The sequence below is a fragment of the Hippopotamus amphibius genome, chromosome X (assembly GCF_030028045.1).
Source record: "Hippopotamus amphibius kiboko isolate mHipAmp2 chromosome X, mHipAmp2.hap2, whole genome shotgun sequence".
In the NCBI taxonomy this organism is placed as follows: domain Eukaryota; kingdom Metazoa; phylum Chordata; class Mammalia; order Artiodactyla; family Hippopotamidae; genus Hippopotamus; species Hippopotamus amphibius.
The window spans coordinates 78,983,691-79,010,670 of record NC_080203.1 but is presented as its reverse complement, the minus strand read 5'-3'; the positions used below and the strand labels follow the sequence as shown (position 1 = coordinate 79,010,670).

The 26,980-nt window shown below is 52.6% G+C and overlaps 1 protein-coding gene across 4 annotated transcripts in view; it reads left to right on the top strand.

Annotated features, from left to right (window-relative positions):
* The window catches only part of STARD8 (StAR related lipid transfer domain containing 8), a 37,027-nt gene that overhangs the window by 3,672 nt on the left and 6,375 nt on the right, over positions 1–26,980 (top strand). Inside the window, exons 1-7 of one of the 4 annotated variants that reach the window (XM_057719087.1) lie at positions 140–153; positions 430–510; positions 19,894–19,965; positions 22,151–22,232; positions 23,200–23,263; positions 24,464–25,866; positions 26,720–26,893. In XM_057719087.1, the coding sequence (XP_057575070.1) occupies positions 23,207–23,263; positions 24,464–25,866; positions 26,720–26,893 (1,634 nt within the window). In that variant the 5' untranslated portion in view covers positions 140–153; positions 430–510; positions 19,894–19,965; positions 22,151–22,232; positions 23,200–23,206. Of the gene's footprint in view, positions 1–139; positions 154–429; positions 511–1,337; positions 1,485–19,893; positions 19,966–22,150; positions 22,233–23,199; positions 23,264–24,463; positions 25,867–26,719; positions 26,894–26,980 lie in introns of those variants that run through there. The other 3 variants (XM_057719088.1, XM_057719089.1, XM_057719086.1) reach the window with 3 other exon arrangements.

Here is a 26,980-nt window from a genome sequence, read left to right as displayed (position 1 = left end):
CTGACTCTCGGTAGGATTTTGTTTCCAGGAGCAAGTTCTGGCATACAGGCCTCATCCACATCCAAGACCCTAAGGGGACGTGGCTCATCTTGAACAAAGTGCCAGCTGTGTGTGGTCTTGCCATTGAGAGGAAAAGAGGTGTACACACTGGAGGTAGACTTGCTTCACCATTTCTCCTCTCATTCTCATCAGGGCTGGCAGGGAAGGAAGGGGGAAGAATTCCAATTCAGCCTAGTGTACTGAAGGCCAGACAGGAAGGGGGGAGCTGGGGCTAGGTCTGGCTCTGCCATTGCCTCGGGTGACCCTAAGAAAGTTGCAGTTCTAAGAAACATTAATTTTTGCACTCCTCTGTGTTGGGTAATCTAGGCAACAAGTTGGGTGCAGTCCCTACTTTCTAGGAACCTCAGCTTCTTTTCTCCCATCTGTTAGGTATGAAATCTCCCATCTATTAGGAGAAAATAACCAGTGTGCAGGTATTGTTCCTGTCATGGATTTGCTGAGAAAACTTGAGTGAGTCATCTCTTCTTGGTTTCTTATTTGTAAATGTGGAGGATGGTGATTGGATGGCATTGGGTCTTGGGTACTCCCTTCCCTGGCTAATAGGAGTCCCGATTCAATAGTGAAATCCAAGTGTGAACTTGTGTTGGATCCTTGTGAGGAAAGGCAAGAGAGAAATCAAATTTTAACACTGTTTCTTACTGAATTTAAACAAGCTTTCTGGTGGTACTTGCTGTCACGACTCTTGGAAGCCCTCTCCTCATGATTAATGCAGATGCCCCAAGTTCTCCAGGCATTTCTTGGACATGGGGCAGAGAACTGGGAATGATGGAGGAGTTGCAGAATGCTGAGGCCTGAACAAGGTGGGAACGTCAACTTCCTTCTCAAATATCTAGTTGGTTGCCCCAGCTAATCACAGATCTCACCGAAGTTGTGTCTTCTGAACTCCCCGTAAATTATCCTCTGCAAGCCACTGAATCTTCCCCTGCCCAAGGCATAAGTATTTAAATCTCCCACACGGTTCTAGACACTTACAGAACTCAATAGACATTAGCCTGCGGGCCTGGCCATCCCGCTCCTTCACCCTTAGTTGCTGGCCCTGGGCTTCTGCCTTGTCCCTTGTCCCAGACCTCCGCAGCGGTGTGACCTGAGGAAGAGGCAGCCGCGAAGGGGATTGGAAGAACTGGAAGGCAGAGGCCCGCCCACCACAATTTGGGTCGTTTTCTGGGGAGTTCGGTGGGCTGGACTGCGCCCTCATTGGTCAAAGGTCCAATGAGGGCGGGGCATCCCCGCCCGCCCTACTCGCCGCTGCTCCCTCCCCAGCAGCGCGGAGAGTGGCCCCGAGTTGACAACAGCTAAGCGGCTGCGGCAGCTGCTCCTCTGGCGGGCACCGTTACCCCCGCCCGACCCCAGGCTCCGCGCGTGCCTCCCGCTCGCTGGCAGCTGCGTCGGGGTCTCGAACCCAAAGCGACGGAAGCGGCCTCCAGGTGGGAGTTGGGGCAACTGCCGGGGGAGGTCGGGGCCGGCGGGGCGCCGGGGCTCCCTTGCCTAGCCTCTCATTGCCTCGCCTCGCCTGTCCGGCGCGCTCCGGCCCGGCTATTAGCGGTTCGGCTGCGGGGCGTCCACGGGAGACGCGGAGGGAGGGAGCCGAGCCACTTGTGTCTCCTGGATTTGAGGCCGGAGTCGCCGAAAGTGGGGGACCTCCGGAGCCCGCCGGCCGCGCTTCTCCCGAGTAAGCCCCGGGAGTGTGGTCGTGGAAGGCGGTTGTCCGCCCGTTACCCCCGGGCCTGGCTGGAGCCCGGAGCCATGGCTCTGGGGCTTCGGAGGCGGGCTGGAACTGGGCGGGGTGGCGGGGCTTGGGCTCTGTGGTCAGGTCACGCCGCCTTTCCTCTCTTCTCCTCCTTCCTCTGTTCTTGAGCGCATTTCCAGGAAGTCCTTAGTTGGGTGGCATGGGCTTTCCCCTCGGCCACTGCCTTCCCTTCTGAGAAACGCCCGGACTTTCCCGGTATTAAGGTAGCAGCCGGGTCCAGGAGAAAACCTTTGGATAAATCGCGTCTTTCAGGGCTGTTTCCCCTTGAAGTCCAAAATGGATTTGGATTAGAGAACCTCTGAGCAAAGGCCTTTTAGTGGAAGTTTTTGGGATTTCCCAACTAGATAGTTTCGGGTTCTCTCCTCCATTTCTCTTCTCCCAAGACTCTTTAAAGTACTGAGTTACGACTCAGGAAACCAAGCTTCAGCCACTAATTCATGTGACCTTAGGCGAGTCATGCTACTTCTGTGGGCCACAGTGTTTTCAACTGCACCTTGGGTGGTGGGCTGGATGTCAGTATCTAAAGGGCCAGTCTCTTCCACCCTGACGTCTGGTGACTTGCTGCATGGGTCCAGGCTCTTAAACTGGCAGGTTAAGGGTTGTTTTTGAGATGCTTGGGGCGACAGGAGCTATGCAGATGGAGAGCCTTGTGGTGATTATGCAGCTAAGCCAGCTGGAAAACTAGTGGTGGTGGGAAGGGCAAGCAGGACAGCAGCCAGACTGAAGGTGGGGAGTGGTGAGGCCAACGCAGAGCCCTAGGCCCCAGAGGTTGGGCTGGAGGGCCCTGGCTTGTCTCCATCTCACTCAGAGCACCCATGTCTGCAGACCCTGGAGGAGACGGTGGTGAATCATACCCAGGGCCATTTTCAAACCCTGACTCCCTATGTGGACCTGTTCCCGCCCCCAGTCTGCTTTTGCTGCTCTCTGAAATTTCCCTTCACTTTCATCCTCCTGGAATAAAAGAGAGACAATTCTTATCTGTGGATGAGAGGGCAGGCAGCCGAAGTGTGTAGAGAAGGTGGCAACTGCAGGTGGTTTCTGAGTGGTTGGAAGAGTGTGATGGGAGTGATGGTTTTAGGTGTGGGGTATTCGTTCACCCTAAAGCTACAGCTACCATATCGCTGGCCATTCTGGTCTGGTCCTCATTTCCAGGATTTGGCCTTTGTGCAACAATGTTCTGGATTTGGGATTTGGAATTTCTGCTCCCCGGACTTCTGTAGTTAAAGCTAGAGAACACCAAGTGGTTAGAGTCTGGTCTCCCCTATTTGCTTGCCTTCTCTTCACTCTGTAAGCAATTCTTGAAGAAGTATGCTAAACCTCTCTGTGCATCTACACCTCCTCTCCCCGATTTGGAGAGGAGAAGGAGATGATATCTGGAGGTGTTTAGGGTAAGAAGAGAGGCTGAAATTGTATTAAAGGGCTCTGTACCCTGTGTGAGTCCTGGGGCGGGGTGGGGGCTGGGGTGGGGTGTGTTGGCTTGCGTCTTGTGGGAAAGACAGAAGACAGCACTACCTGAGTTTGAACAGAGGAGTGAAGAAAGTGGCACAGAGAAGTCCAAACTTTGACACTCTCTGTCTTCTTGAAGTTTAAAAATTCCATTCTTAGGGCTGTAGACTGGAGAGGGAGCAGAGGACCCCAGGAGCCAGGTATAGGGATAACAGCAGCAACACAAAAGCAAGAAAGTCCGGAAGGGAGGAGAGGATGGAGTCTCTAATGGGGATCCTGTGACAGCTGTCAGTGCTTTTCCGCCCAGATACTCCTGGAGCTCCCAGTTCCAGCCTTGGAAAGTTCAGGTTCAACAGATGTCAGGCTTAACAAAGAGGCTGTGCCTCTACCTTCTTGGGGAAGGTGAGGCATGGGGTCTCTCACTGGAAGAAGAAATTGCCTCTGGCTGGAATCAGATAAGGAGAACTTTTTTCTTGGGCTTCCAGTTTGGGTAGGATCGAGTCATGGCTCTGGACCTTTGGGAGGCTGTTATCAGATAAAGTAAAGATAGGGGATCTGAAAGATGCAAGGGCTCTTGGATGGGATGTGTGAACTCCCCCACCCTGCAACCCTAAACAGGGGAGTTGAGCACAGGACTGGAAACATAGTTGTTCATGTCAAGTGTTTATTACAGCTTTATTCATCTGTGACTCAGGGCCTTGGTTTATATGTGCCTATTAAGGGGGAATGGGTCCTAATACATTTAAATCAGTGAGCAGGAGGTCCCAGTCTGGGACCTTGTCACCAGTCTGAAGTGCTGTGTTTGTGCGTTAAGTCTCCTCTTGCCCAGCCTTCCACCTTGGGAACTTGCATGCATGCCCACTGTTTCTGCCCTATTTACCCTGACCTCTCAGGGACTGCAGAACTGGAGGTTAAGTTCCTCAGGAGTCCAGCATGGCATGGGGCAAAGAACTGGGGACTGGGAGCAGGACGTATGGAGGTTTAAATCAGGCTCTGCCACTCCACTCGATCTCTTAGAATCTTGATTTTTCCCCACTTTTTCCACTTCACTGGATTAAACGAGAAGATCCTTGGCTAAGTGGTTGGTAAACTACCAAGGGCTGTATAAATTATTAGTCATTAAGTTCTTGGTACTAGGTCTTGTGGAGGACACAAAATGTAACTCCTACCTTCAGGGAATCTACCATCTAGTAGGTGGGGTTTAGTGGCATGAATGATACATGACACACTAAGTCTTTACCTCGGTGAGGGCTTTAAAAAATTATTATGAAGAATTTCAAACATAAATAAAAATAGAGATGATTAATGTAATAAGGCCCCTGTGCTCGTCACCCAACTTCAACAACCATTAGCCCATAGCCAGCCCTTCCCTATTTATGCCTCCATCTACTTCACTCTCTTTCTTGTTATTTTGATGTGAATCCCAGGCACCTTTTAATTTACCTATAAATACTCATACTATATATATATATATATATATATATATATATATATATATACACATATATATGAATATGATAGGGACTTAAATGATAGATGTTGCACCGCTATCACACCTTAAAGCAGTCCCTTAATATCATCAAATATCCTAGCAGTGTTCATATTTCCAGTTGCTGCGGAGGATATTTTGCCCTGGGGGGCCTGACCAGGGAGAAGTGGCTTTTGACTAAGGGGAAGGTGACTGATAGAGGCAGTGACATTTGAACTGAACATTGAAAGAGAGGCCCAGGAAAGGTCTGAGCTGGAGGGATTACGGAGCCCTAGCCCCTCATTTTACAGTGCCTGCCGCCGTCTCTGAGGCTCCAGCTCCAGGGCTCGGGCTCCCAAGGCTGACTTGTGGAGGCTTCTTGTGGAAAGTACATGCATGCCTTGGTTCTCTAGAGGTAAAAGAGAGTTTTGACTCTTTTGCTGGCCTCCCCAGTTCCAGGGCCACCCAAGAGCTTGAGGTCTGCAGGCCTGGGAGAATTCCTGGGAGGCTGCTTGTCTCCTGGCCCCTCTACTGCCCCTGGCCCCTGAGGCCAGTTCCAGTTCAGAGCAAAACAGGATGCATTCAGGATGAGAGTCTTTTCCAGCTTGTCATCTAATCACCATGACCCAGCTTGGAGCTTCCTCTCTCATTCATGATAAAAACCCTCACTGTCTCGCTTTTCCCTCCCACCCCAGTGAGGGTGTGCTGACTTCCTCCATATCCGGGCCAGCTCTCCTCCACCCCCACGTGGAGTGGAACTGAGGGAGAGCTTCCCTCATGCAGGCCTCGCTGCCCCAGAGCCTCCTGCTCTTGGGCTGTCCTTGGAAAAGGAGTGGCTCCTTTCCAACAAGCCTGGGGTCCTGCCACTGCTTGGTTAATGATTGAGCCACACAATAACCACCTTGGAAAGTCACCTCTAGGGATGGCTATTAACTAACTCTTTGTCCACCCCAGGCCTTAAAGGGACCCCATTTTGAGCCCTTGCCATCCCCCAAGGGGACGTTAACGAACATTCAGTCATGGGAACTTCTGAGGCCAATTAAACTTCTGCCCCTCTGTTTTCACTTGGGCAAATAGAAGTAGTCATTCACATTGCTTGAAGGACACATATGCAGCTTGGGCGGTATTATAGAGAGGGGCAGGGAGTTGAGTTAATAGGGATTCAGATGGACAGTGGGGTAAGGGTGTTTTTTTTTTAGGCATCAGAGTCATAAGGGGGTAGGGATGTTTCCAGGAGCAGTTGACTGCCTGATCTCAATTTGAAAGTCTAAAAGAGCAAGAAACGCCCACCCAAAGAGTTTGCCAGTACTGGGGGTGGGGTGGGGCTGTGTGTGTCTGTTTTCAGTCCGGCTGTGGGTTCCTTCCCACCAAGCTGGGACATGAGGCCTGAGGCCTCCATAGTGGAGGAGGAGGCCTTCCTCAGAAAGCCTGTATCTTGACAAGCAATGGGAGTTGGGAAGGGTCAAACTAGGACCCAGGTCCAATTTAGAAAGCTCTAGACCACACGAAGTTTTCTGCAGTTTAAGCGAGACGAGAAGGAACTAACATTTAGTGAACCCTCCGGGCCTACGATAGGGTCAGGAAACCTGGCTTCCGGTTGTGCCTGTCTGTAGCTACCTCTCTATGAGTGACTTCAGAGAAGACATTTGTTTTCTCTGGGCCTAGAGCTGTAAAATGCAGGGCCCACGGCATGGACTCAGCGGTCTCCCAGGCTTCCTTCTAGCCATGAGAATATGCATTCCCAGTCAAGAGCTTTTTCTTATCCACAAGGCAAAGGTGAGCTGGCTTCAAATTCTGCCAGGCCCAGTCATTAAATACTGTCAGCTGGCTGGTCAGTTAGGACTGGCCAGGCCTGGAACTGCCACAGCTTGGGTTTTCCTTGAGCACGGGCTTTTGTGCAGTTTGCTCTCTCGTCCCTCCCCATGTTTGCATCTGCCCCAGGTGGCCACCCTCTGACCCATTCAGCCACAAGTTAATGAGTGACCTGCTCCCCCTGGGTAGTACCAGCCCAAGGTGCTCCTGGGATCCCAGGTCTCTGTGGGAACCAGCCGAGGGCCTAGCCAGCTCCGGTCACCTCTATGCTTCTCCCACAATACCCCAGAGGTAGGAAGCAATCAGAGCTCGGGGAAGAAGAGCCTTTAGGGGCCACTGGGTCTAACTGTCTTTCTGAAGCTTGGGTCTTCCACTCTTGATACTTGTGTAGCTCCTGTCACCCATCTTCAATAACTGGGAGTGCAATGTTTCAAGGCAGTTGCTTACATCCGTGGAGTCTCCAAAAGTTTTTTCTGATGTTGAGCTGATCTCTGTCTCCCTGTGGCTTTTATCCCTGGATCCCAGCTCTGCCCCCTGGGACCACCTAGACCCTATCTGTTCTCTCTGATCTGTAGATGTCTGAAGACAGAACCTGAGTCCCCCTGTGTTTTCCCCAGGCTAAACAGCCTTAGCTCCTCCCAGTGCTCCTCAGGGGACCTGGGACCAGTCCCCTTCCCAGCCTCGTTACTGTCCTTTGCACATGCTACCGTTTGTGGCTCTGGGAGCAGGAAATGGGGCTCTGGAAGTGCCTCACTCTCCTCTATTTGTAGCCTAAAGTTTTCCAGAAGGCTTCTCCATTACCTTTTCCTGGTTGACTCCAGCAAGTAGATTCTGAACCCCAAAAGTCCTGAGTCCAAACACCTCATACAGTTCTCTCTGATTTGTTTATCATTCTGGTCCAGCCAGATCCCATGACTGCGGTGCCCTGGGAGGGTAGAGCCTTCTTCTCAGTGCCCCCGCAGCAGAGGGGCAAGCCTGAGGTGAGGACATGCTTACCGGGATGGGTCAACTGCATTCTACTGTGTGTGGGCTGCCTGTCTAGCCCACTTTCCCGTGACTGGCTTTTGTCTCTTGAGCTGGTGGGGGAATGGGATATTTTAAGGAGCATCAAAGCTGGAAATGAGTCCAAGCCATGCCACAGTGGGGCCTCGAAGGGTGAATCAGACAGGGAGAAACACCAGCTCAGCCACGCCTCTAGCAGTTGATGACAATGACAGTGCCAAGTCCTCCCATTTCTTTAAAATTTCCAGGACACTTTCACGTCTATGATCCCATTCTGTTCTCAGAGCAGCCCAGTCAGATAGACAGTGTGATCCCCCCAGTGCAATCCTGGCTGATTCCCACCTGAGGCCCAGAGAGAGGAAGGACACAGTTTCCGGGGAGGGAGGATTTGGAAGCCAGGTCTTCTGATGCTCAGCCCTCCCTGTTTCCCCCAAACCACACCCAGCAGCCAAGGTGGCTGGGGCTGACTTGGCAGCTTCCCCACCATAGACAAACCTCTGCCCAGGCTGCAACTCTGTTCTCATGGTAGAGGCAGTGACCTCCAGGGGAGGTGCCTGAGGATTTCCTGTCCTTTATCTGGGCTGGCCAAAGGCAGGCCTGTCTGAGGTGTGAGATAGGCACTTGCAGCCAGCTTTTCTGCTCCAGGCTGAAGTCAAGTCAGGAGGGGCAGGGGCAGTGAGCTTGGGAAGCACCTTGCCCCAAACATCTGGTCTGAACAGCCCCTACCTGAGTAGGGCCTTCTAAATGGGAAAAGCAAAGAGGGGAATGTGGGAAAGCGGCCAGTGTGGAGCCAAAGCAAAACACCCTCTGAAGTGTACACAGTGCCTGGGGAAGGAGAGTGTCATGGTGAAGCGTGGGGACTCTGTTATAATGCAGCACTGGGTATGGGCTTCCTAGGTGGCGCAGTGGTTAAGAATCCGCCTGCCAATGCAGAGGTCACGGGTTCGATCCCAGCTCCAGGAAGATCCCACATGCCACGGAGCAACTAAGCCCGTGTGCCACAAAAAAAAAAAAAAAAAAAAAAATAATGCAGCACTGGGTGACTTTGGGCAAATTATATAACCTCTTTGAGCCTCCATTTTGTCACCTTTAAAATGGAGATATGTACTTACCGCATGGGTTGCTGAATATTAAATCCAGTAATATAAACAGCGTTCTCACTGTTATTGTTGTTTAGTAGTACTTTCTGCCACCTTGTCACTTTGCTGTTTCTCACTGACCTGGGAACATGCTGTGCTCAAACCTGCCACCTCCTGGGCATAGGTCTGGACTTTTCTGTTACTTCAGATTCCACCTCCTCCCGAAAAGCTCTTCCTGGCCATGCCCGCCTATAGCGCTCCCTTCCTCTGGCCTCCTCTAGTGGCATTTATGACACTGCAAGAAGCTATAGTAATGATGGTAACACCAAGAATAATAGTGAACTCTTCTCAGTTCTTGACACATTTGAATTTGCTTAGCTCCCATGACAATTCAGTAAGGTAGATACTGCTGTCATCACCTCCATTTTACGTAAGAAGAAACTGAGGCAAGGAGAGATTAAAAGAACTTCCCCAAGTCGCTCCAGCGGCTCGGAAGTGATGGACCTGGGATCAGGACACAAGCAGTCTGAGTCCACCATTCACAGCCTTAGCGACTGTGTCATGCTTCCCCCTTCCTTTTCCCAGATGCCTGGCTGGGAGAAAAGCTGAAGCTTGGGTCTCCCTTCCGCCCCCGACTGCTCCCCGCACCCACCAGTAATCAGTCCCTCCTGTGCAGGCAGTCCCCAGGTCCTTGCCTGCTCCCAGACCCCTGAGGTGGACCGATGGAGAAGAGAGAAAACACCAGGGGCTGGGTATACATTCCTTAAAGCAGAGCTGCACTGGGGTGAGGCAGGGTGTGAAGGAAGGAGCTGGAGGTTGTCCTGACGTCAGCGGCAGGCCCGCCTGGTTAGCACTTTCCAGCACTGAAGGTGGAGAGCAGGCTGCTGGGTGGCATCAGGGGAGAAGATACATTTTAATGACCTATCTCTACAACCAGGTTGCATTATTTAGAAGGTGTAGATAGTTAGGGGCCGGTAGGAGGCTGTCTGGATTCACTTTTGTGAGCCCTCCCCCTGGTCTGGCCCATGCTAAAATTGGGTATGTATGTGGGGGATTTTTGTCTAGAAGCTCTAGTCTTACCCCCAATGTTCCCACCTCAGGGCACTTGGGTGCTGCAAGTGTCCTTCCCTCAGGCTGTACCAGCTGCCATCTCCATTGCTTTCCAGCTCATTCTCTGTTACTTTCCTCCAAACAAGCTCCAGGGGGTGCTTCAAAAGACAGTCCATCTTAGCTTCTGCCTCCCTGAGAAGGATGGGCCTGGTAGCAGCTCTGGCCAAGTACTCCAGAAGAGTTCAACGTTTGTTCAGTTTTCAGACCTTGGAACCTACCATAGGACCTGGCACAGAGTAGGTGTTCGGGTAATATTGGTTGAACAAGTACACAACTAAGGGAGAGTGGATTTGGAGGGGAGAGCCTGGGGAGGCTGACATGGGAACAGATCAACAGGAGGGCTGTGGGCATTTAGGCAGGCTCCTGGCTCCATCTGTAGTCCAGTAGAAGCCACTTGACCTTTCATAGCCTTAGTTTCCCCATTTGTGCAGCAGACCTGCTTTGGACGGGGCTGTTGTGGAGGCCAAAGAGATGTGGGATGATTGGGTGCTTTCTCCACTACTCGGAACTTACTTCAGGTAAGGGTTCATACTGCAAAAACCCTGGTATATGTTTTTTGTGTCTATGGCCTAGGCGATTTCTCCTATTTAATGAAGAGGATTCTAACTTCGTGGCTCTGACTCTGGAGCCAGCCTGCCTCGATGTGCATCTTGGCTCACCACTTCTTCCCTGCTGACTTTGGGCAAATTACTTGATAGCTGTGGGTCTCAGTTTTCTCATTGGTCAAATACAGATATTATCAGAGCACTTACCTCACAGGGTTGTTGTGAAGATTCAGTAACATAAATCATATAAAAAGTACCTAAAGTAATGCCTGGGACATAATGATGATTTGTACCCTTTGGCTGTTATCATTATTATCTCATTTTATACTTGCAAATACCTCATGTTGTTGGTAATATGATCGTAATGCTATTTGACAGGTGAGGACACTGAGGCGTAGAGAAGTTAAGTCTTATCCAGTGTGATCTGTGTAAAGCCCTTAGCCCAAGGCCTGGCACATAGTAAATACTCAGCAATTATTCTTAATAATTACATTCAGTATCATAAATATTGTTATCAATAATGATCACAGCCACAGCTGAGAAGCAGCAGAGCCAGGAGTAAAAGCTAAGTCTTCAGATCGCTAGCCTGTTACTCTTCCCACTCACTGTACCCCAAAACCTCTATGCTCTGAGGTCTTCCAGCCGTTAGGCCACCGTTTGGGGTTCTTCTTCCCTCCACCCAACCGTGGCCTGAGCATGCCCGTCATCAGCCCTGCTCCTACCATTTCCTTTGTGCTTCTCTTCCGGGCCCTCCCTTCGGCTGCTGCGGGGCTCTGGGGCAGGCTTGTATCTGCTGGCTTCCAGAGGGAGAGCAGGCCCCACCTGAGGAGGCTACTTCTCTTAGGCCCATTTCCTTTCTGTCAGAGACAATTTTCTCTGGATCTCAGGGTGGGGCCGGTCTCCTTCAAGGCATTTCCTTCCCAGGAGTTTATATTTGGCCTCAGCAAAAGGAAAGGGAAGTAGGGGTGGGGGGGGTGGGGATGTAGAAGTGGTGGACAGGGTCAAAACGGGCAAGCGCCAAGACTTTGCAGGCCAAGAGAGGGAAGCAGGAGATGGCGCGTGTCCCTCCTCTCGAGTGAGCTTGGATGCCCTCATGGGGGCTTGGGATGGGAGAGCTAAGCGCTCCTTGAGGCCAGAATGCCTCTACCCTCGGACAGAGTTCATTCTCCCTTCTCACATCTCTGGGCTTTGGTTACTAGCTGTATGGTTTCTGCCCTGGGGCAAGGTGGGCTGCCAGTCAGCCAGTCTGCTGAGTTGCAGGTGTGTGCTCAGTTCTGTGTCCTCACTATGGGGATACCAGAGGAGGAGGTGAAGTCAGAGGTCTGCACGCTGTTGAGTTGGGAAGCAGGACTTCCTAACTAGATGTTACCAGAATATTCAGTAGCCCATACCACACAGCAGTGGGGATACTGAGACACAAAGGACCCAGTGTGGTGGACCTCCAGTTGCATGGGGGAGACAGAGTTATGTGCTGCCAAGAAGGTAATGGAAATGTTCGGGCGGCCACTTAATTTAATTAAGCCATTGGGTGGTGGGGGTTGGTGAGAGGTCAGGGAACGAAGGCTTCATGGAAGGGGGTGTTTGACCTCCCTCTTGATGAATAACAGGAACTTGCAGCTTCAAGTCAGGCTGGGTCTAGAGTGTTGAGGTGGAGAGTAGTCTGAAGTCTGCCCTGGGCTGTGGGCAGTAGGGAGCCCATTAGGTTTCAGAGTAGGAGAGTGGCCAGGTCAGAGCTGGGCTCTTGGGAAAAGAAGCTGGCAGGATGACCTGTTGAAAGGAGAGCCTGGAGGCTGGGAACTTGCAGGGCTGAAGTAATCCAGGCATGAGAACCTAGAGCATGGTTGGGCATGGGAAACTGTGACCATTGGATAGAAAAGTTGAAAGAAGTTGGTCGCTGAATACACGAACAGAGAGGGGACAGACCAGGCTTACTGGAGGTTTAAGCCTCAGTATTTGTTGCCTTTGGAATCAGGAGAGCTGGATTGGGAGGGAAAGATGGGTTTGTTCTTGGTCCCCACCGAGGGTCCTCTCTTGAGTCTCCCAGAAGAGAGCGTGTAGGAAGAGGTGTCTCTCTCTACTGAACCAGCCACTGACGATCACATCACATCTGTTCCAGGTCTAGGTTGTGGTGAGTGGCCATTAGAAGATGGGGAAACTGCAACTCAGACAGAGGTATTGACTTGCCCAAGGTCACCTGACAAGTTCCTAGTGGAGCTAAGGCCAGAATGTAGTTCTCATGACCTTCGATCCAGTATTCTTTCCACCCACTATAGTGGAGAGCAGTTCCATCTGCCCCAGACTGGTTAGGCTGGCATCTCTTGCCTCCAGGCTGGGGACTAGAGGTGATGGAGTAGCACATGAATTATTAGAACACCTGTCTTTCCTGTCACCATGACCTTGCCAGAGCACCTGGGACAGGATTCCCCTGAGGGCAAGAAAGCTAGTGGAGCCGCTGCAGCAGAGCAGGTGACAGCTTTGAACTTCGCTTTCACAAGGAAGCCCTGGGCCAGGCAGGAATGTCAGCTGCCTGCTTTGGCTCTGCTGCATCAAGTGCTTGCCTAGGAGACCATGGGCTGGGCTGACTCTGGACCCAAATTCTTCAGCAGCCCCAGCAGGCCAGAGGTCTGGGTTAGCCACAGGGCCCTCGTGACCTTCCTCTACTTACAGCTGCGTACTGGGGCTCGGGCCACAGCTTTGTGTTTGTGTGTATGTTGGGCGAACACAGTTGGTGGTTCCTTGTGTCACTTCTGTATTTATCAAAACTCCCAAAATGAGAACTGTCACCTCCCTCTGGCTGACCCTGCGAGGGGTCCACAGTGTCCAAAAACAAGGGACTCCCAGGGAATACTGTATCCATTCTTCGCCTCGCTCCTCAGGATATCCCCAAGGTGGGCTGGGGCTGCCTGGAGGTGCCTGAGGCCCCCAGGTAAGGTGGAAGGAAGCTGCCCTTCCTGGTCTTACACTTCAGGTCTGCAGTCAAGCTTTCTTTTATTATGGGAGTTGTCCGTTGCCTTGTAGGATGTTTAGCAGCATCTCTGGCCTCTACTCGGTAGATGTTAACAGCATCCTTCCCTAGTTGTGATGACCAAAAATGTCTGCCAACATTGCCAAAGGTCTCCTGAGGTGGGGGTGGGGGTAAAATTGTCTCTGGTTGAGAATCCTTGTGGCCATGTGGCCATGACATGGATGTGGAGTGTTAAGGAGGGAGGGCTGCATGTGTGAACCTGTCACTGCCTAGCAAGAAGTTTCGGTGTCTTCATTTTGCTGTCTCCCAGTCCCACAGTATTGTATTCTCCTAGGCCATTCATCTCAGTGGTGCCCCCATTGTGATGGGGAGGCTCCAAAAGTGCTGCTCGCATGGGCCCAGGGCCTTGGCATCTCACCATAGTTTTAGCTGAGAGACCAAGGCTCGCATCTGAACAGGTGCAGTAGGGGCCCCGAGTTCTGACCTAACAAGCCAAAGGGCGGCCAGTGTCCAGCAATGTCAAGCTCAGCCGCCTGACATCGGCAGCCCTTGCTGCGGCACCCCTCCTGCGAGGGTGGGCACGTGGGATGGGAGCTATTTCGGTCTCAGTCTCTCTTCCTCCCTCCCTCTTTGTCCCCTGGAAGAATCTCATTGGAGTTGTGATTCCAGCTAAGAGCAGCAGGAGCAGGAGAGATGATGGGTGCACCTGACCTCTCAGTGGACAGGGCATGGTACACCCGCTGAATATCTGCTCCAAGGTCAGGAGGGGAAGTCTTGGCAGTCTTGGCATCCATGACAGCTCTTAGTACCAGCCCTTGTGAAGGCCCCTCTCCTTCAGTCCCCCAGAGAGAGAGGTGGCATAGCCAGATGATCACCTGTTGCAGCACCTATGCCAGGGTCACTGCCAACCTCGAGGACCCCTTTGTGCAAATTTGAATGAAGCACTGCCTCGGGGCTGGGTGGGCATGCTTCTTGTGGCCAGGGCCCTTTAGTGTAACATTATGGGAGGGTGGAAGGAGCTGGCCATGAGCACTTGGGGCCAACTGAGATGTAAGCCCTCTGCTGGAAGGCCAACATCTCCTCAAGCAAGGTCCCTCTCTAGGAGTGGGGGTAGGCAGAGGAACTGAGCCTTGCATCAACCAAGAGAAATGATCTGAGAAGCTGTTTGCCAGGACCTGGCGTTGCCCAGGTGCAGCAGCAGGACCTAGAGTGGTAGGCAGCCCCTCTGCCGAATTTGGCTACCATCTTGGCCTCACAGAGCCCACCTTGGGAACTTGGGTTGTCACATAGCAGCCTCTCAGGTCTTTCTTCACCTCTCTGAACACTGGCTCTTCCTCCTGGGCTCACTGAAGGTGGGAGAGACCACACTGAAACAAACCTTGTTTTGGAGACACCCATCCTGCAGTGAGGGCCATGGGGGAGACCCCTTTCCAAATAGGCAGCTAAGTGAGGGAAAGGAAACTAACATGTTTATTGAAAGCTTCCTCATGGAGTAAGTCAGCTAACTGTTAGAATAAATTACCTTCACAAACACCCACAGGTATGCCCTCTGCTGTCCTATCACATGCATTCAGATCACTGTTCATTAGGCCCAGAGAGAACATGGGCCAGTGATGAGAACGGGCCTGAGTGTAGCCTCCAGCCAGAATCTTTCTAAAGACCTATGCTGTGGCTTTTTAGCTGGCCATGTCTATTTAGGGCAGTGGTTCTCGATTCTGGCTGTGCTTTCGAATCATCTGAAAAGCTCTCAGAAACAAAATCTCTATCCCCAGAGAGTCTCATTTAATTGGTCATGATTTAATTGGGGCCCAGGCACTGGCATTTTAAAGCTCCCCAGATTATAATGTGTAGCCCGAGTCGAGAGGTGACTGCTCCAGCAGTAACAAGGAGACCTTGACCTGGGCCTCTGTGACATCTGCCCATTGCTTGTCCTGGGCCCTGGGTCTTGCCTGGTCCCTAGGCCTGAGCTGGACTTTGGGTTGGGAGAGAGCGGGCTGAAGCGGTCTCACAGCCCACTGGGTGACCAAAAGGCCTAAGGGCTTGAGTTCCCCAATAGTGGTGTGAAGAGGGGGGTGATTCGTGAGTGAAGAGAGTGGCCGGCTGAGGCCTGAGCTCTGGCAGCTTTGTTGCCGATTGCCTTTTCTTCTCCTTCTAGGTCACTTAACTTTCTCACTTCTTTACTTACACCTAGGACACAATCTGAACTGAATTTTAAAGACTCTGTGATTACAAAGTTCAAGTTGTCTTAACAAAAGCAGCCCTCTCTGATGATAACTTTCATACAGTCGCGTTCAAAACCAGACAGAACCCAACCAGATGCACACAGTAACCTCAGAGGTAGGCAGGAAAGTTTTTTAGTCCCCATTTTATAGATTTGGAACCCAAAGCTTAAAGAGCAAAGCAAGTTGCCTAAGATGATTTAGGCAGCAAGTGGGGAAGTCAGCTTGATTGCAAAAAGCTTTGTCTCCAACTCAGTTATCATCTTTGGGCATTATTGTGTTTCCTCAATGGAAAACATTGCTGCCTTTTTCCTGGGTGCATAAACCCTTCCCTCATTCATGTAGTGCTTCTCAAAAACAGAAGCCCTGCTTTTCTCCTCATTCTATCCTTCTCTGCATAGAAAAATGTGCCATGCTAAGAGGATCCCTGGACGTGGCCTGTGGAAGTGTAGGTGTAGATACTGTCATTGACCCCCGAGAGACAATCCACTGCTGCTACTATTCCTTCTTTGTCACTCCCTCCGGGAGGCCTGTGGGCGTGGCCCTGAGGCCTGATTTGACTCTGGAGCTTTCTAGTATGTCATCTCCCCCAACCCTTAAGGGGATCAGCTGGGCCCCTCCCCCAGGGGAGAGTCTGGGGTTAAATCTCAGTGGAATCCAGCTTGTGCCAGCTGAGTGCTGTCCCTGACCTGTCCTGGCATATCACCCTAGCTTTGGCCAGCACATGGCCTGTGGAACGTAGTGGTTGAAACTGCTGGAATTTGCACATCTGGACACAGAGGCAGGACCAGGGGCCACAGACATTCCTCCATCACTCGCCTCAGCCTGCCCGGTGTCACTCTTCCCACCAGGCACATAAGGCAGTCCTCCGTCTGGGCTGCCTGGGCCCTAGCCCCAGGTGGATTGATTCTACTGGGGGTAGGTGGTCACTCTTGGCCCTGGCCTGGGCAGGCTGGGATGCATGGGAGGGACTGAAGCAAAACGCCTTAGTTTAGCCCTTAATCACCAAGACATGTGTCCCTGACCGCTCCATCTGGGAGGGAGCCTCAGGGCCTCTCAGCCCTCCGTGAGGTGGTATATTGTCAGGAGCCAATGTCCCTGACATCCTGTCGGGTAATAACCCATTACATTCTCCAGATTCCTGCCAGAGAAGGCTGCTGGGGATTCATTCTGAGCCCTGCTTCTAACTCCTTGGCTCCTTTGTCTTTTGGAGCTATTGTGGCCTCTTTGAAACTTCTGCCTCCTAATCTCACTTCCTTGAGCCATCTGGCTCCAATTCGAACAGAGGTATAGATGCAGCCGCTTTGCAGACCCTGAAGTCTATAATGAGTCTCTTTCTCCCATTTTCTCTTTTTCCTTAGGACCCTTCAGTCAGTGTGGGGCAGAAACTCTCTGTTGAATGCTTGGTACAATGTGCCAGGTACTTTTTCTCTCTGGTATTTTATTTAATGCTCTCAATAGCTATTAGAAGTGGATTCTATTATTCTCATTTTACAGAGGAGAATACTGAGTCATAGAGAGGTTAAACAACTTGCCCAAAGTCAGAGAGCTAGTGACTGACCAGGATTTGAACTCAGACTTGTAACTCCACTGGACCAGAAGGGGCAGAAAAAAGTTTAGGGGCCTGGAGTTGGTTCCTTTGAGTCTAAGCCCTTTGTTTATCTGGCATCCTGAAGGAAGGTGGCATAATGCAATGGAAAGAGTGGTGGACATGGAATTAAAAGATCAGGGTCGTAGTCTCAGTTGTGACACTTAACTCTGTGTGACTTGGTAAAGTCCCCGGGGCCCTTTCCGGTATGTTCATGCTGTAGCTTTTTAAAAAATACTGATTCGGAGAGTCTCACCACAGATCAATTAAATCGGCCTCCGGGGATGGGGTCCTAGGGGATTGGTATTTTTACAAATCTTCCTAGCTGGTTCTAATGTGCATCCAAGGGTGCAAATCCCTGAGCTAGGTGATTTATGCCAGCGCTTCTCAAACTTTAATGTGCATGCAGATCACCCAAGGACCTAGTTAAATGTAGATTCTAATTCAGTAGGTCTGGCATTCTGCCTTTCTGACAAGCTCCCAGGTGATGCTGATGCTGCTGGTCCAGGGACCACATTTTGAATAACGGGGCTAGAGGACTCACGTAGGAATGAAAAAACTCGGTGCCCACCTGAGTGAGCTGGTCCCCTTTCCACCAGCCCTGGCCAGGGCTGCTGCTGAGCATCAGGGGAGTGGGCAGCCTGCCCCTCTCCCACGGGCCCGTGACTCAGGCACAAGGCTTAGAGGTGTGAGAGCAGGACTTCACCACTGCACTCATCCCCCTCCTCCAGGGTCAGGAAGGGCAGCCAGATGCCTGTCTCCTCCCCTTCCCCCTTCTTGTTCTGCTTCTAGCCATGAGTGACCGAGGGCTGCAGTGGTCTTCAAGGCTGTGTTCCTGACATGCAGACCTGTCCCTGGAGGCTGGACCCCCTGCCTGGGGTGGCCATTCCAGATCTGTGGCCCTTTAGAGGTCACCGTCTCCTTCTGTGTCTGCGTTTCTGGAAACTGGGACCGGGTCCCTCCTTTGGCACCTCCCCTTTGTCCTAATGACAGGAAAGCAGAGCTGGTTGCCTGGAGGGGTTCTGAGGACAGGGATGGGCCTTTCCCTGGGGACGCAGTAGGAGCAGGAGACAGGAAAGTGGCTGTGTCAGCTGGCTCAGCTGTCCTAGCAGCAAAACCATGTCCCTCAATTGCTGCCTAGGCTGATGTGAAGTCTCTTCGGGCTGCTCTTACCACATCCCGACATCACCACTGGCCTAGAGGCCCGGATCATTTCCTGGGCTTGCATTGCCCCCTGCCAGAGGGGCTGAGGTACTGCTAGCTGGGCTCTGTGGGAACAAACATCGTACACATAAGCAAAGTTGGCTACAGTTACGTGCAGACAGATGCTGGGACAGCAGTGACCGACTCACGAGCTCTCAGAAATGCGCGTGTTCATCCCCGCCCCGTCCTGCCCCTGTTTGCCTCCAAAGCTGTCAGGGGCTCCAGAAGCTGCAGAGCCCTCTCTTCTTCTCATCAAATCCTCATTAGTGTGCAATGCTTGAGGAGCCTGTTATTTTTTCCAACCAATTTCCACGTCCTGCACTCTTCCCTCCCTTTTCTACCCACCTAGCATCTCTGAAATACCTTTTTGTCCTTTAATTTATGATTCCTGGCTGCCAGAATCTTATCTCAGTTTTCCTTGTTGGAGAGCATTGGGGAGAGAGCTCTTCCTGTCTTGTAAAAAACCCTGCCAGTCTCCTTGGAGTCTCCTGGTCATAGGCACTAAGGGAGTAAAAGAAATGTTGGGGGCAGGACTCCGTGGGCAGAGCAGCTCTGCTGAGCCAGCAGCCTCTCTGTACCCCCAACCACAATGCCAGGTCCCATGGTCCCAGCCCCACTGTTTCCTGGTACCACCTGGGTGGGGAACTGGGCAGTCCCAGGGCTCTGCTGCAGGTATTCCGCCTACCATGGCTAGGAGGGCCTCCTCTGTGGCTTCAGTCCAGCTGCAAGTCTCCACTGAGGCTGGTAGGTGTGCGCACCCTGTGCCAGGCACTCCTAGAGCAGAGGTGGGAGGCTAACCCAGCCATTGCCCTCCAAGGCCAGCACTGTCAGTTTGACAATCAGCATTGAGTTGTGCCACAAAGAAGCCAAGCCACGGGAGAGTGCCAGAGCAGTCCTGGGAGGCCCGGTGGGGAGGGAAGGCTGGGACTTGGTGAGTGGTGGGAGAGGAAGAGCAATGGGAAAGCTGCCATGTTAGAAGTGGTCGGAACCCTAAGCGGGAGTCAGACTGAGCTTGGACTCTGGCCCCTGCACTGCTACCTTGTCAGATGTGAGGCTTGTAGATGAGGCCTTGCTTTCTGAGCCTGTTTGGAGATGTGTAAAATGGGCATATTAAAATCTGCACAGCTTATGGTGTGTGTTAAATGAGACTTGGTTATCAAAGTGCTGGGGAATGTTAGGTATGATGATGGGAAGGAGAATAACTGTTGAACACTTTGTATCCCCAGCTGGATTAGGATGGTCTACCTGGGTCGTGGAAGGGAGTGGCTCCCCGGGGGTGGTGAGAGGTGAAGACACAGCAGTGGTTTCTTCCCCTGGCAGTATTCTTTGACCCCAGATGTTCCTGGGAGTTGCTGTTGCTGGTGGTCCTGTTCTTGGGCAGGGGTGGGAGAGTGAGAGGGGGATTGGGACAGGCAAGTAATAAGGCATAAGAAAGGTGTCCCAGCACATCCAGGGAGTAGGGTTTGGGGAGCAGAGGGGAAATCCTAGCTGTGACATGGCGTGAATGTGCCAGCCCCTTTGTGCTTCTGTTGTCATTTCTAGGTCATCAGAGCTATAGGTACCTCTCTACTGGAGGTGCGGGGGTGCACACGCAGGGTGGCTTGGTGCCAGCATCCCCTAACGTCCTTTCTCTGCCTCATCTGTTTTAGAAGCTGAGGCCAAAAAAGCATGCAGGTGGCTCCGAGCGACAGGATTCCCTCAGTATGCTCAGCTTTTTGAAGGTAAGGCCACTCAGTGGCTCCCCTCCCCCACCCCCAAACTTACCTTATCCCTCCATTTTTCAGCTGGAAAAGGGGGGCCGTCAGATCTTTTCTGCAACCACGCAAGACACTACATACCATGGCCCTGCTCCTGTAGTTACAACCTCTCTCCTACACCATTCTGTCCTCTCTCCTGCAAGCTCATCAGCTCTCAGAAGCTCTGAGGTCACCCATGTGTTAAAGCATCTTGTCTCAGGCAGGGCCACTGCTTTGTACTGCTTCTGAGGGTGCTATTTGCATAGGTGCAACGTGGAGGGTGCACCCTGTCAGCCTTGCTTTCACCTGCCATCCCCATGCCCTTATTTCTCTGCTTCCCTTCATTTTTCTGTTTTTCTCTAGAGTTGTTCATACTTGCTGTTTCCACTTCCCCTCTCCTTCCCACACCCCCACTGTACCCTGGCTTCATCCCCACCTCGCCAACAAAACAGCCCTTGTCAAGCTCACCAGGGACTTCCATGTGGTCAGATTCAGCAGTCACTTCTCAGTCCTGACAATCTCTCAATAGCTTTCAGTGCAGTTGGCCACTCGCTTGAGCTCCTGGAATGCCCTCTTCTCCCGGCTGTCTCTCTGGCTGCTGCTCTCAGTCTCCTTAGATGACTCAGCTTCCTCTAACTGCTCCTCATTGTTAGGGTGTCCCAGGGCTCTGTCCTGGCCCCTCTTCTCTCTTGACATTTCTCTCCCAGGAGATCCTTGTGCAAGTACCATGTATATTCTGATGACTCCCCAATGTCTCTGACCAGACCTCAGTCCCAAGCTCCAGATTCATCTCTTCAGCTCCCAATTCAGTATCTCTGCTCAGCTGTCTGACAGATGTATCAGATGTCACTACCTGATGGTGACACCTGAGCCACCACCACTTAAGCCCCACATCCAGGCATCATCCTCTGTTCCTCTTTTCCTTTGTCCCCATATCTAACCCTTCAGTAAGTCCCTTCTCCCTCCAGAATATATCTTGAATCCATTCACTTCCTACCACCTTCACTGCCTTGTCTGTGTGACCCACTCACCTGGTCTAGTGCTGCAGCCTCCTTTCTGCGCTCTGTCCTCTACTCTGAATGCACAGCACCTAGAGGGACCCTGGGAGGGCAGCCCTGACCACATTACTCCCCTACTCTGCTCTGTGTTACTCACTGCTCCACTGGCTTCCTAGCACACCCGGAATGAAGTGAGCGTCAGCGCTTTGTTCCAGCCGACAAGACTGCATCACCCAGCTTCCACATACTTCTCTCTGCTTTGCTCGCTACTCTCTGGGCTCCTTTCTACCACTTGCTTACACCAGGCTCTAGCCCTCCTTGGAGCCTTATTTTTGGTCCTGCCTGGGACTTTCTCCCAGGCTCTTTGCACGGCTGGCCCTTTCTCACTCTTCAGGGCTCAGCTCAGAAGCAAGGCCTCTCTTTATCCCATCACCCTGACTCATGTCTTTGCTAGCACTTGTAACTGCATAGCTTGTTTCTTTCACATATTGTTCACTGTTTGTTGCCCCTTTGAGAGTGTAAACTCCGTGAAGGCTTGGATCATTTTTGTCTCATTCACTGTTGTATCCCTAGTGTCTGGCACAAGGTGGGTGCTCAGTTAACATTAGTAAATGAATCCATGGGTTTGTTTTACCAGCAAGGCAGAGAGGTGTGGGATTTCGGGGATGCTCTCTCCTCTTTCCCCACTCCTTCTGCTCTCCCTTCCCCTTCCCAAACCCCAGGGAGTGGGCGCCCTTGCTCTGAGCAGCAGGGGGAGTGAGGTGTTGTTTGGATGCACACTGTCCTTGCTCTCTCACCGATATGCCCGGTTCACCTTGGGCCAGGGAGGAGGTTTCCTGTCTGAACAGCCCAAGATGCAGAGGGGACTGGAGGAGCCCAGGCGGGCTCTTGGCAGCCACCCAGGGCCTCAAGCCTACTGTCCCCCATGGACCTGCCTCACTGACTGATGGGTCCTCTTGTCCAGCTCGACCCTCCTGTCCTCTGCTTGATCTTCCCCCGACAGTCAACCGTGAGCTCCCTGGGTCTCTCCTTCGCTGCAGACTTTCTTCTGCTCAGCTCTCACCTGCCTGCCTCCCCACTTCCTGGGCCCCCATCTTCTTGCTCAAGGGTTTCTGGCACTGAGTTTCTAACCTGCCTCCCTCGACTCATCCTGGCTTTTCTCTGCCATACAGAAGGTTCGTTTCCCGTGGATATTGGCTCTGTGAAGAAAGACCACAGTTTTCTGGACGAGGACTCTTTGGGGGCCCTGTGCAGGTAGGGACGCTGAGGGCCAGACCTGCGAGGTCAAGGGCTTGGCTTGGGGCTTCCTCGTGGGAAAAAGCAATCTCTGTTGCCTCTCACAGAGGACGAGTCTGCCTATTAACAAAGGTCATCTGCTGCAGTCAAGCTGTTCACTGTGTCTTCTGTGTCTGTGATATCCTCACCCACCCAGGCACTAGAAAGCCAAGGTCTGGCCTTGATTCCTTCTCCCCTTCAATTACAGCTTCCAAACATTCATCTGATTTGTCCCCCCTCTGCTTGTTTGAGGCCAAACCATGACTTCTTGGATCCATCCTCCTAACTGGCCTTCCTGCCTTCCGGCTCTGTATTGCCCTCCTTGCTGTGATCCAGCCTGCCTATTGCCACCAGAGTGAGCTTCCCAGTGGGTGTTCCTCTGCTTGACATGTGTCGCTGTCTGCAGGGAGAAGTCCAGAGCTTTTTTAGCATGACACCTGAGGCCTTTTGCAACCTGGCTTTGGTGACCTTATCAGCCTTACTCCTCCCTTCCCACACACTGGTCTGTTTCCTGACCCTTTCCCTCTCTACCTTGTCACAGGCTCCAGTGGAAGCCTGGTGTAGGAGTTACTGTTTCTCTCTCCCTCTGAATCCTATTTCTGTTCTCCAGCAAGCCTTCTCTGGCTGTACCCCCCTGCCTTCAGGGAAGTTCCTTGTGCCACACTTTGTGTGCCCGCTATGCCTTCTGTCTACTGTGTTCTTGAATGTGTCCCATCTCTGTAGTGGTTTTTTTCCACATCTGTAAGTTCCCAGGGGACAGAGCCCACAATCTCTGCAGCATCGTGTCTGGCACTGAAACCTTCATGAACACGGGGACTTGGGAGAAGTTTTGATGTCTTGGGCATGTGAAGCAGTGGTTGGCATCTTGGGAGTGTCTCGCCAGGCTATACCCTGCAGGCTCTGGGGCTTGGGACCCTTGGGTGAACCCTGCTTTGTTTCCTTGTAGGAGGCTGATGACCTTGAACAATTGTGCCTCGATGAAATTGGAGGTTCATTTTCAGTGTAAGCAGGTGAGTTGGGTGAAGGGTAGGGTCTGTGGTCTTGTGACACCATGGGGAACCCAGGACATACACAAATCACTCATGAAACTAGCTCCAGTGTCCCAGAAGTCTGGGCTGTCCGGAGCTGCACCTTGCTCCCACCTGGGAGTGGGGTGTAGGGAGCTTTATGTGGCTGCTGAGTTTTGGTGAGCCTGGTCTCAAAGTTGGGGTGTGAGAACAAGTACCCTGGCTTATAGCCATACACCCCCTCCCCCCTCAGCCCACCCCTCCCTCTTGGATTTACTAATAACTTGACCTAGTGATGGCTGTTCCTCAGGGAAATCCATCTGCCTATACTGCCTGCTCTGTGATGGCAAATATTCCTTGACTGAGGGCAGAGACAGAATAATGTGATGGAAAATCGTGGCCTATATGGTCTTAGAAGTCAGGATCCCCAACCTCACCCCATGAGGTCTTACCCCACTGAGCCTCATTTTCTCCATCTCTACAGTGAATTGGGGGTGGCATTAATAGCCTCCAAAGGCCTTCTGACCCCACTAGTCTGGGATTGCAGAAACTGAGAGGGCTCTTGGTCTGCATGTAGCCCTGGAATGTGGGTCAGATGAACCCATCCTTCCCTGGGGTCAGACTTTGTGGGTTTTCTCTGGAGCTTTTTCCACCAGAGTCCTGCCATTGCCAAGTTGCCAGAGCACTGGCCTGGGAAGCAGTAGACACCTGGCTCTGCACTGACTTTTCAGTGACCTTGGACAAGTCTCTTCCCCTCTCTGGTCCTCAGTTTCCCCACTTTGCAAATTAGAAAACTAGAAAGCTCTGGCATTCTGGGATTCTAATCTAAGACTATAGCCTAGAGACTTGCTGGGAGGCTGCTGAGGACAGGAGGTCAAGGTGCTTGGATTCTAGCCCTGGCTCTGTCACTGACTTACTGCATGACATTGTATGACCTTGGGCAAGTGGCTTCTCATTTGTTTGGGTTTCCCTGTCTGTAAAATGGGGAGGGATTTGATTGATCAGATGAACACTACCCTCCATCTGGGCATCCTCCATGACTCCTGGCTTCTTCCAGCAATCCCAGAGCCAGATCCCCCTCCTAGGACGTGTTCTCAGCCCTTTGCCCCAAAGTCTCCTAAGAGTTTGGAGGCAGAGGGTGGAGCCCAAGTAAGGGCTTGTGGGCTGGACACCTCTGACCCCACCCTGTGGTGCCCTTCCCAGAATGAAGACTCAGAGGAGGAAGAGCACTGTTCCATCAGCAATCAGTGGGCCTTCCAGCGAGAAAGTAAGTGCTGGTCCCGTGTGGGCTCCTCTGACCTGCTGGCCCCACCGAGCCCTGGCCTGCCAGTGACCTCCAGCTGTGAGAGCGTCCTCACTGAGCTTAGTGCCACCTCCCTGCCAGCCATCACTGTGAGCCTACCACCTGAGCCGGTGGACCTGCCCTTGCTAGGCCGTGCCCCCAGCCCAAGTGGCCGGCCCTTTGTCAGCCCCACTCAGGGCAAGGAGGGTCCCCAAGACAAAGTCAAGAAGCACCATTCCCGGAGCTTCCTCAAGCACCTTGAGTCTCTGAGGCGGAAGGAAAAGGGTGGCAGCCGACAAGCAGAGCCGGAGCGTAGCTCAGCCACCTCGGAGAAGGCCACCAAAGCCTCCTCTTTCCGAAGGCGCCGTGGCTTCCTCTACAGGGTCAAGAACCGGGCGGCCACCTCAGCCAGTGGCGGTGGCACTGAGACTCAGAGGGCCTGGGAGGCCTGGTCTGTGGCCACGTTCCCGCCTCTTCAGCAGGCACGCCGGGGTGAATGCCTGGTGCACGTGCCCAGGGACCACAAACCAGGCACATTCCCTCGCTCCCTGTCCATCGAGAGCCTGTGCCTTGAGAATGGACATCATGTGGCAGATTGGCAGCCAGGTAGGCGCCGGGGCTATGAAGGGCGCCGGGGCTCCTGTGGCTCCACAGGCAGCCATGCCAGCATCTATGACAACATGCCTGAGCTCTACCCAGCTGGGCCCGACCTGGCTGGGGCTGAGGCTGAAGAGGAGGAGGAGGGTGGGGACAGCTACACTCACCTGGATGACATCCTTCAGCACGTGTGGGGGCTGCAGCAGCGGGTAGAGCTCTGGTCTCAGGCCATGTACCCAGACCTGGAGCCTGGAGACAAGGAAGAGGAAGAAGAGGAGGAAGAAGCGGAGGATGCCATTTCATCAGTAGAAATAGCCACCGGTGGAGTAGAAGGCCGGACTGATGAGGCTTGGGCCCAGGGAGAGACTCCGGCCCTCGGGGAGTCCCTAGCCCCGGGCCAGGCAGACATCCAACCGGGAGTTCCAGCTCAGGCTCAGGCACCAGCCGAGGCTGAGCTCCTGGCACAGGCAGAGGCTGGGGCCCCGAGCTTGGCCCAGGATCATGAGCAGGAAGCAAATTCAGGCGGGGAACCCACCTCTGCCTCCAGCCTGTCTGTGGAAGAAGGACACTCCATTTCTGACACTGTAGCCTCCACTAGTGAGCTGGACAGTAGCGGGAACTCCATGAGTGAGGCTGAGGCCACAGGGGCCCCGGCTGGACTCCAGGCATCAGCACCCCGTGAACGACGAGATTCAGGTGTTGGAGCCTCACTTACCAGACCCTGCAGGTGGGAGTTCAGGGTAGGGGTGGGGCAGGGCTTCTGTTGTGTCTGTCTCTCTGTGTGTGTGTGTGTGTGTCTCTCTCTCTTTCTCTACCCCCTCTCCTTGTCCCTCCCCCTCCCTTCATCTCTTCCCCATGCCCTCTCTCCCTTCCCTTCATCTTCCCCCCTCAACCCCCAAGCCAGTTTCTTAGTCACAAGGTTCAGGGGCAAGTTCTTAGGCGCTGAGTGGCTGCCTGCCGACAGCCAGTCCCAGAAGAGAAATAGAAAGAGTATGGAACTCAAGAATCTCGAATGTGAGGTTCAGGATTTGCCTCTGCTGTGGCCTTGTGCAAACTGTAGCTCTTTTTGGGTCTCAGTTGCCCCATGTGTAAATCAAGGACATCACAGGAGATGGTCTCTGATCCCCAGCTTCACTATTCTGGGTTTCTCAGAGCGGCCCCTCCAACTGCAGTCTTTTTTTTTTTAGAACTTTTATTGAGATATAATTGACATACAATAAACTGCATATATGTAAAGTGTACAATTTGATTTTTTTTTCTTATTAGTAATGTATATATGGCAATCCCAGTCTCCCTCCACTGCAGTCTTGAATGGAAGGGGGCTGATATTGTTTGCTGACACTAGATGGGCCTGAGCTCTGTGCCACCCTCCCTGACAGCATCTTCGCTGCTTGGCAGCCCTGGAAACCAAGACTAAGCTTTCTCCACCCTGGGGCGCAGCAGCAATGCTGACAGTGATCCCATATACTTGTATATTTTTTCTTTTTGGGGAAGAAAAAAGGACCAGAAGAACACGGCTTTCCCTAGGGTTTACTGAAACCTGCTCCTCTGGCCTTCTCTACCCCCTCACCCCTCACCAGGAAGCTCCGTTGGCACAGCTTCCAGAACTCCCACCGGCCCAGTCTCAACTCAGAGTCGCTAGAGATCAACCGGCAGTTTGCCGGCCAGATCCACCTCCTGCACAAGGGCTCACTGCTGCGGCTCACCGCCTTCATGGAGAAGTACACCATCCCCCACAAACAGGGCTGGGTCTGGTGAGTCCTCCTGGGCCACGGTGGGCGCTGAGCTGCCCATCAGGTCCTGGATCCCTCCCTGCCCCCACTCCAGGGCCCCGGGAGGGT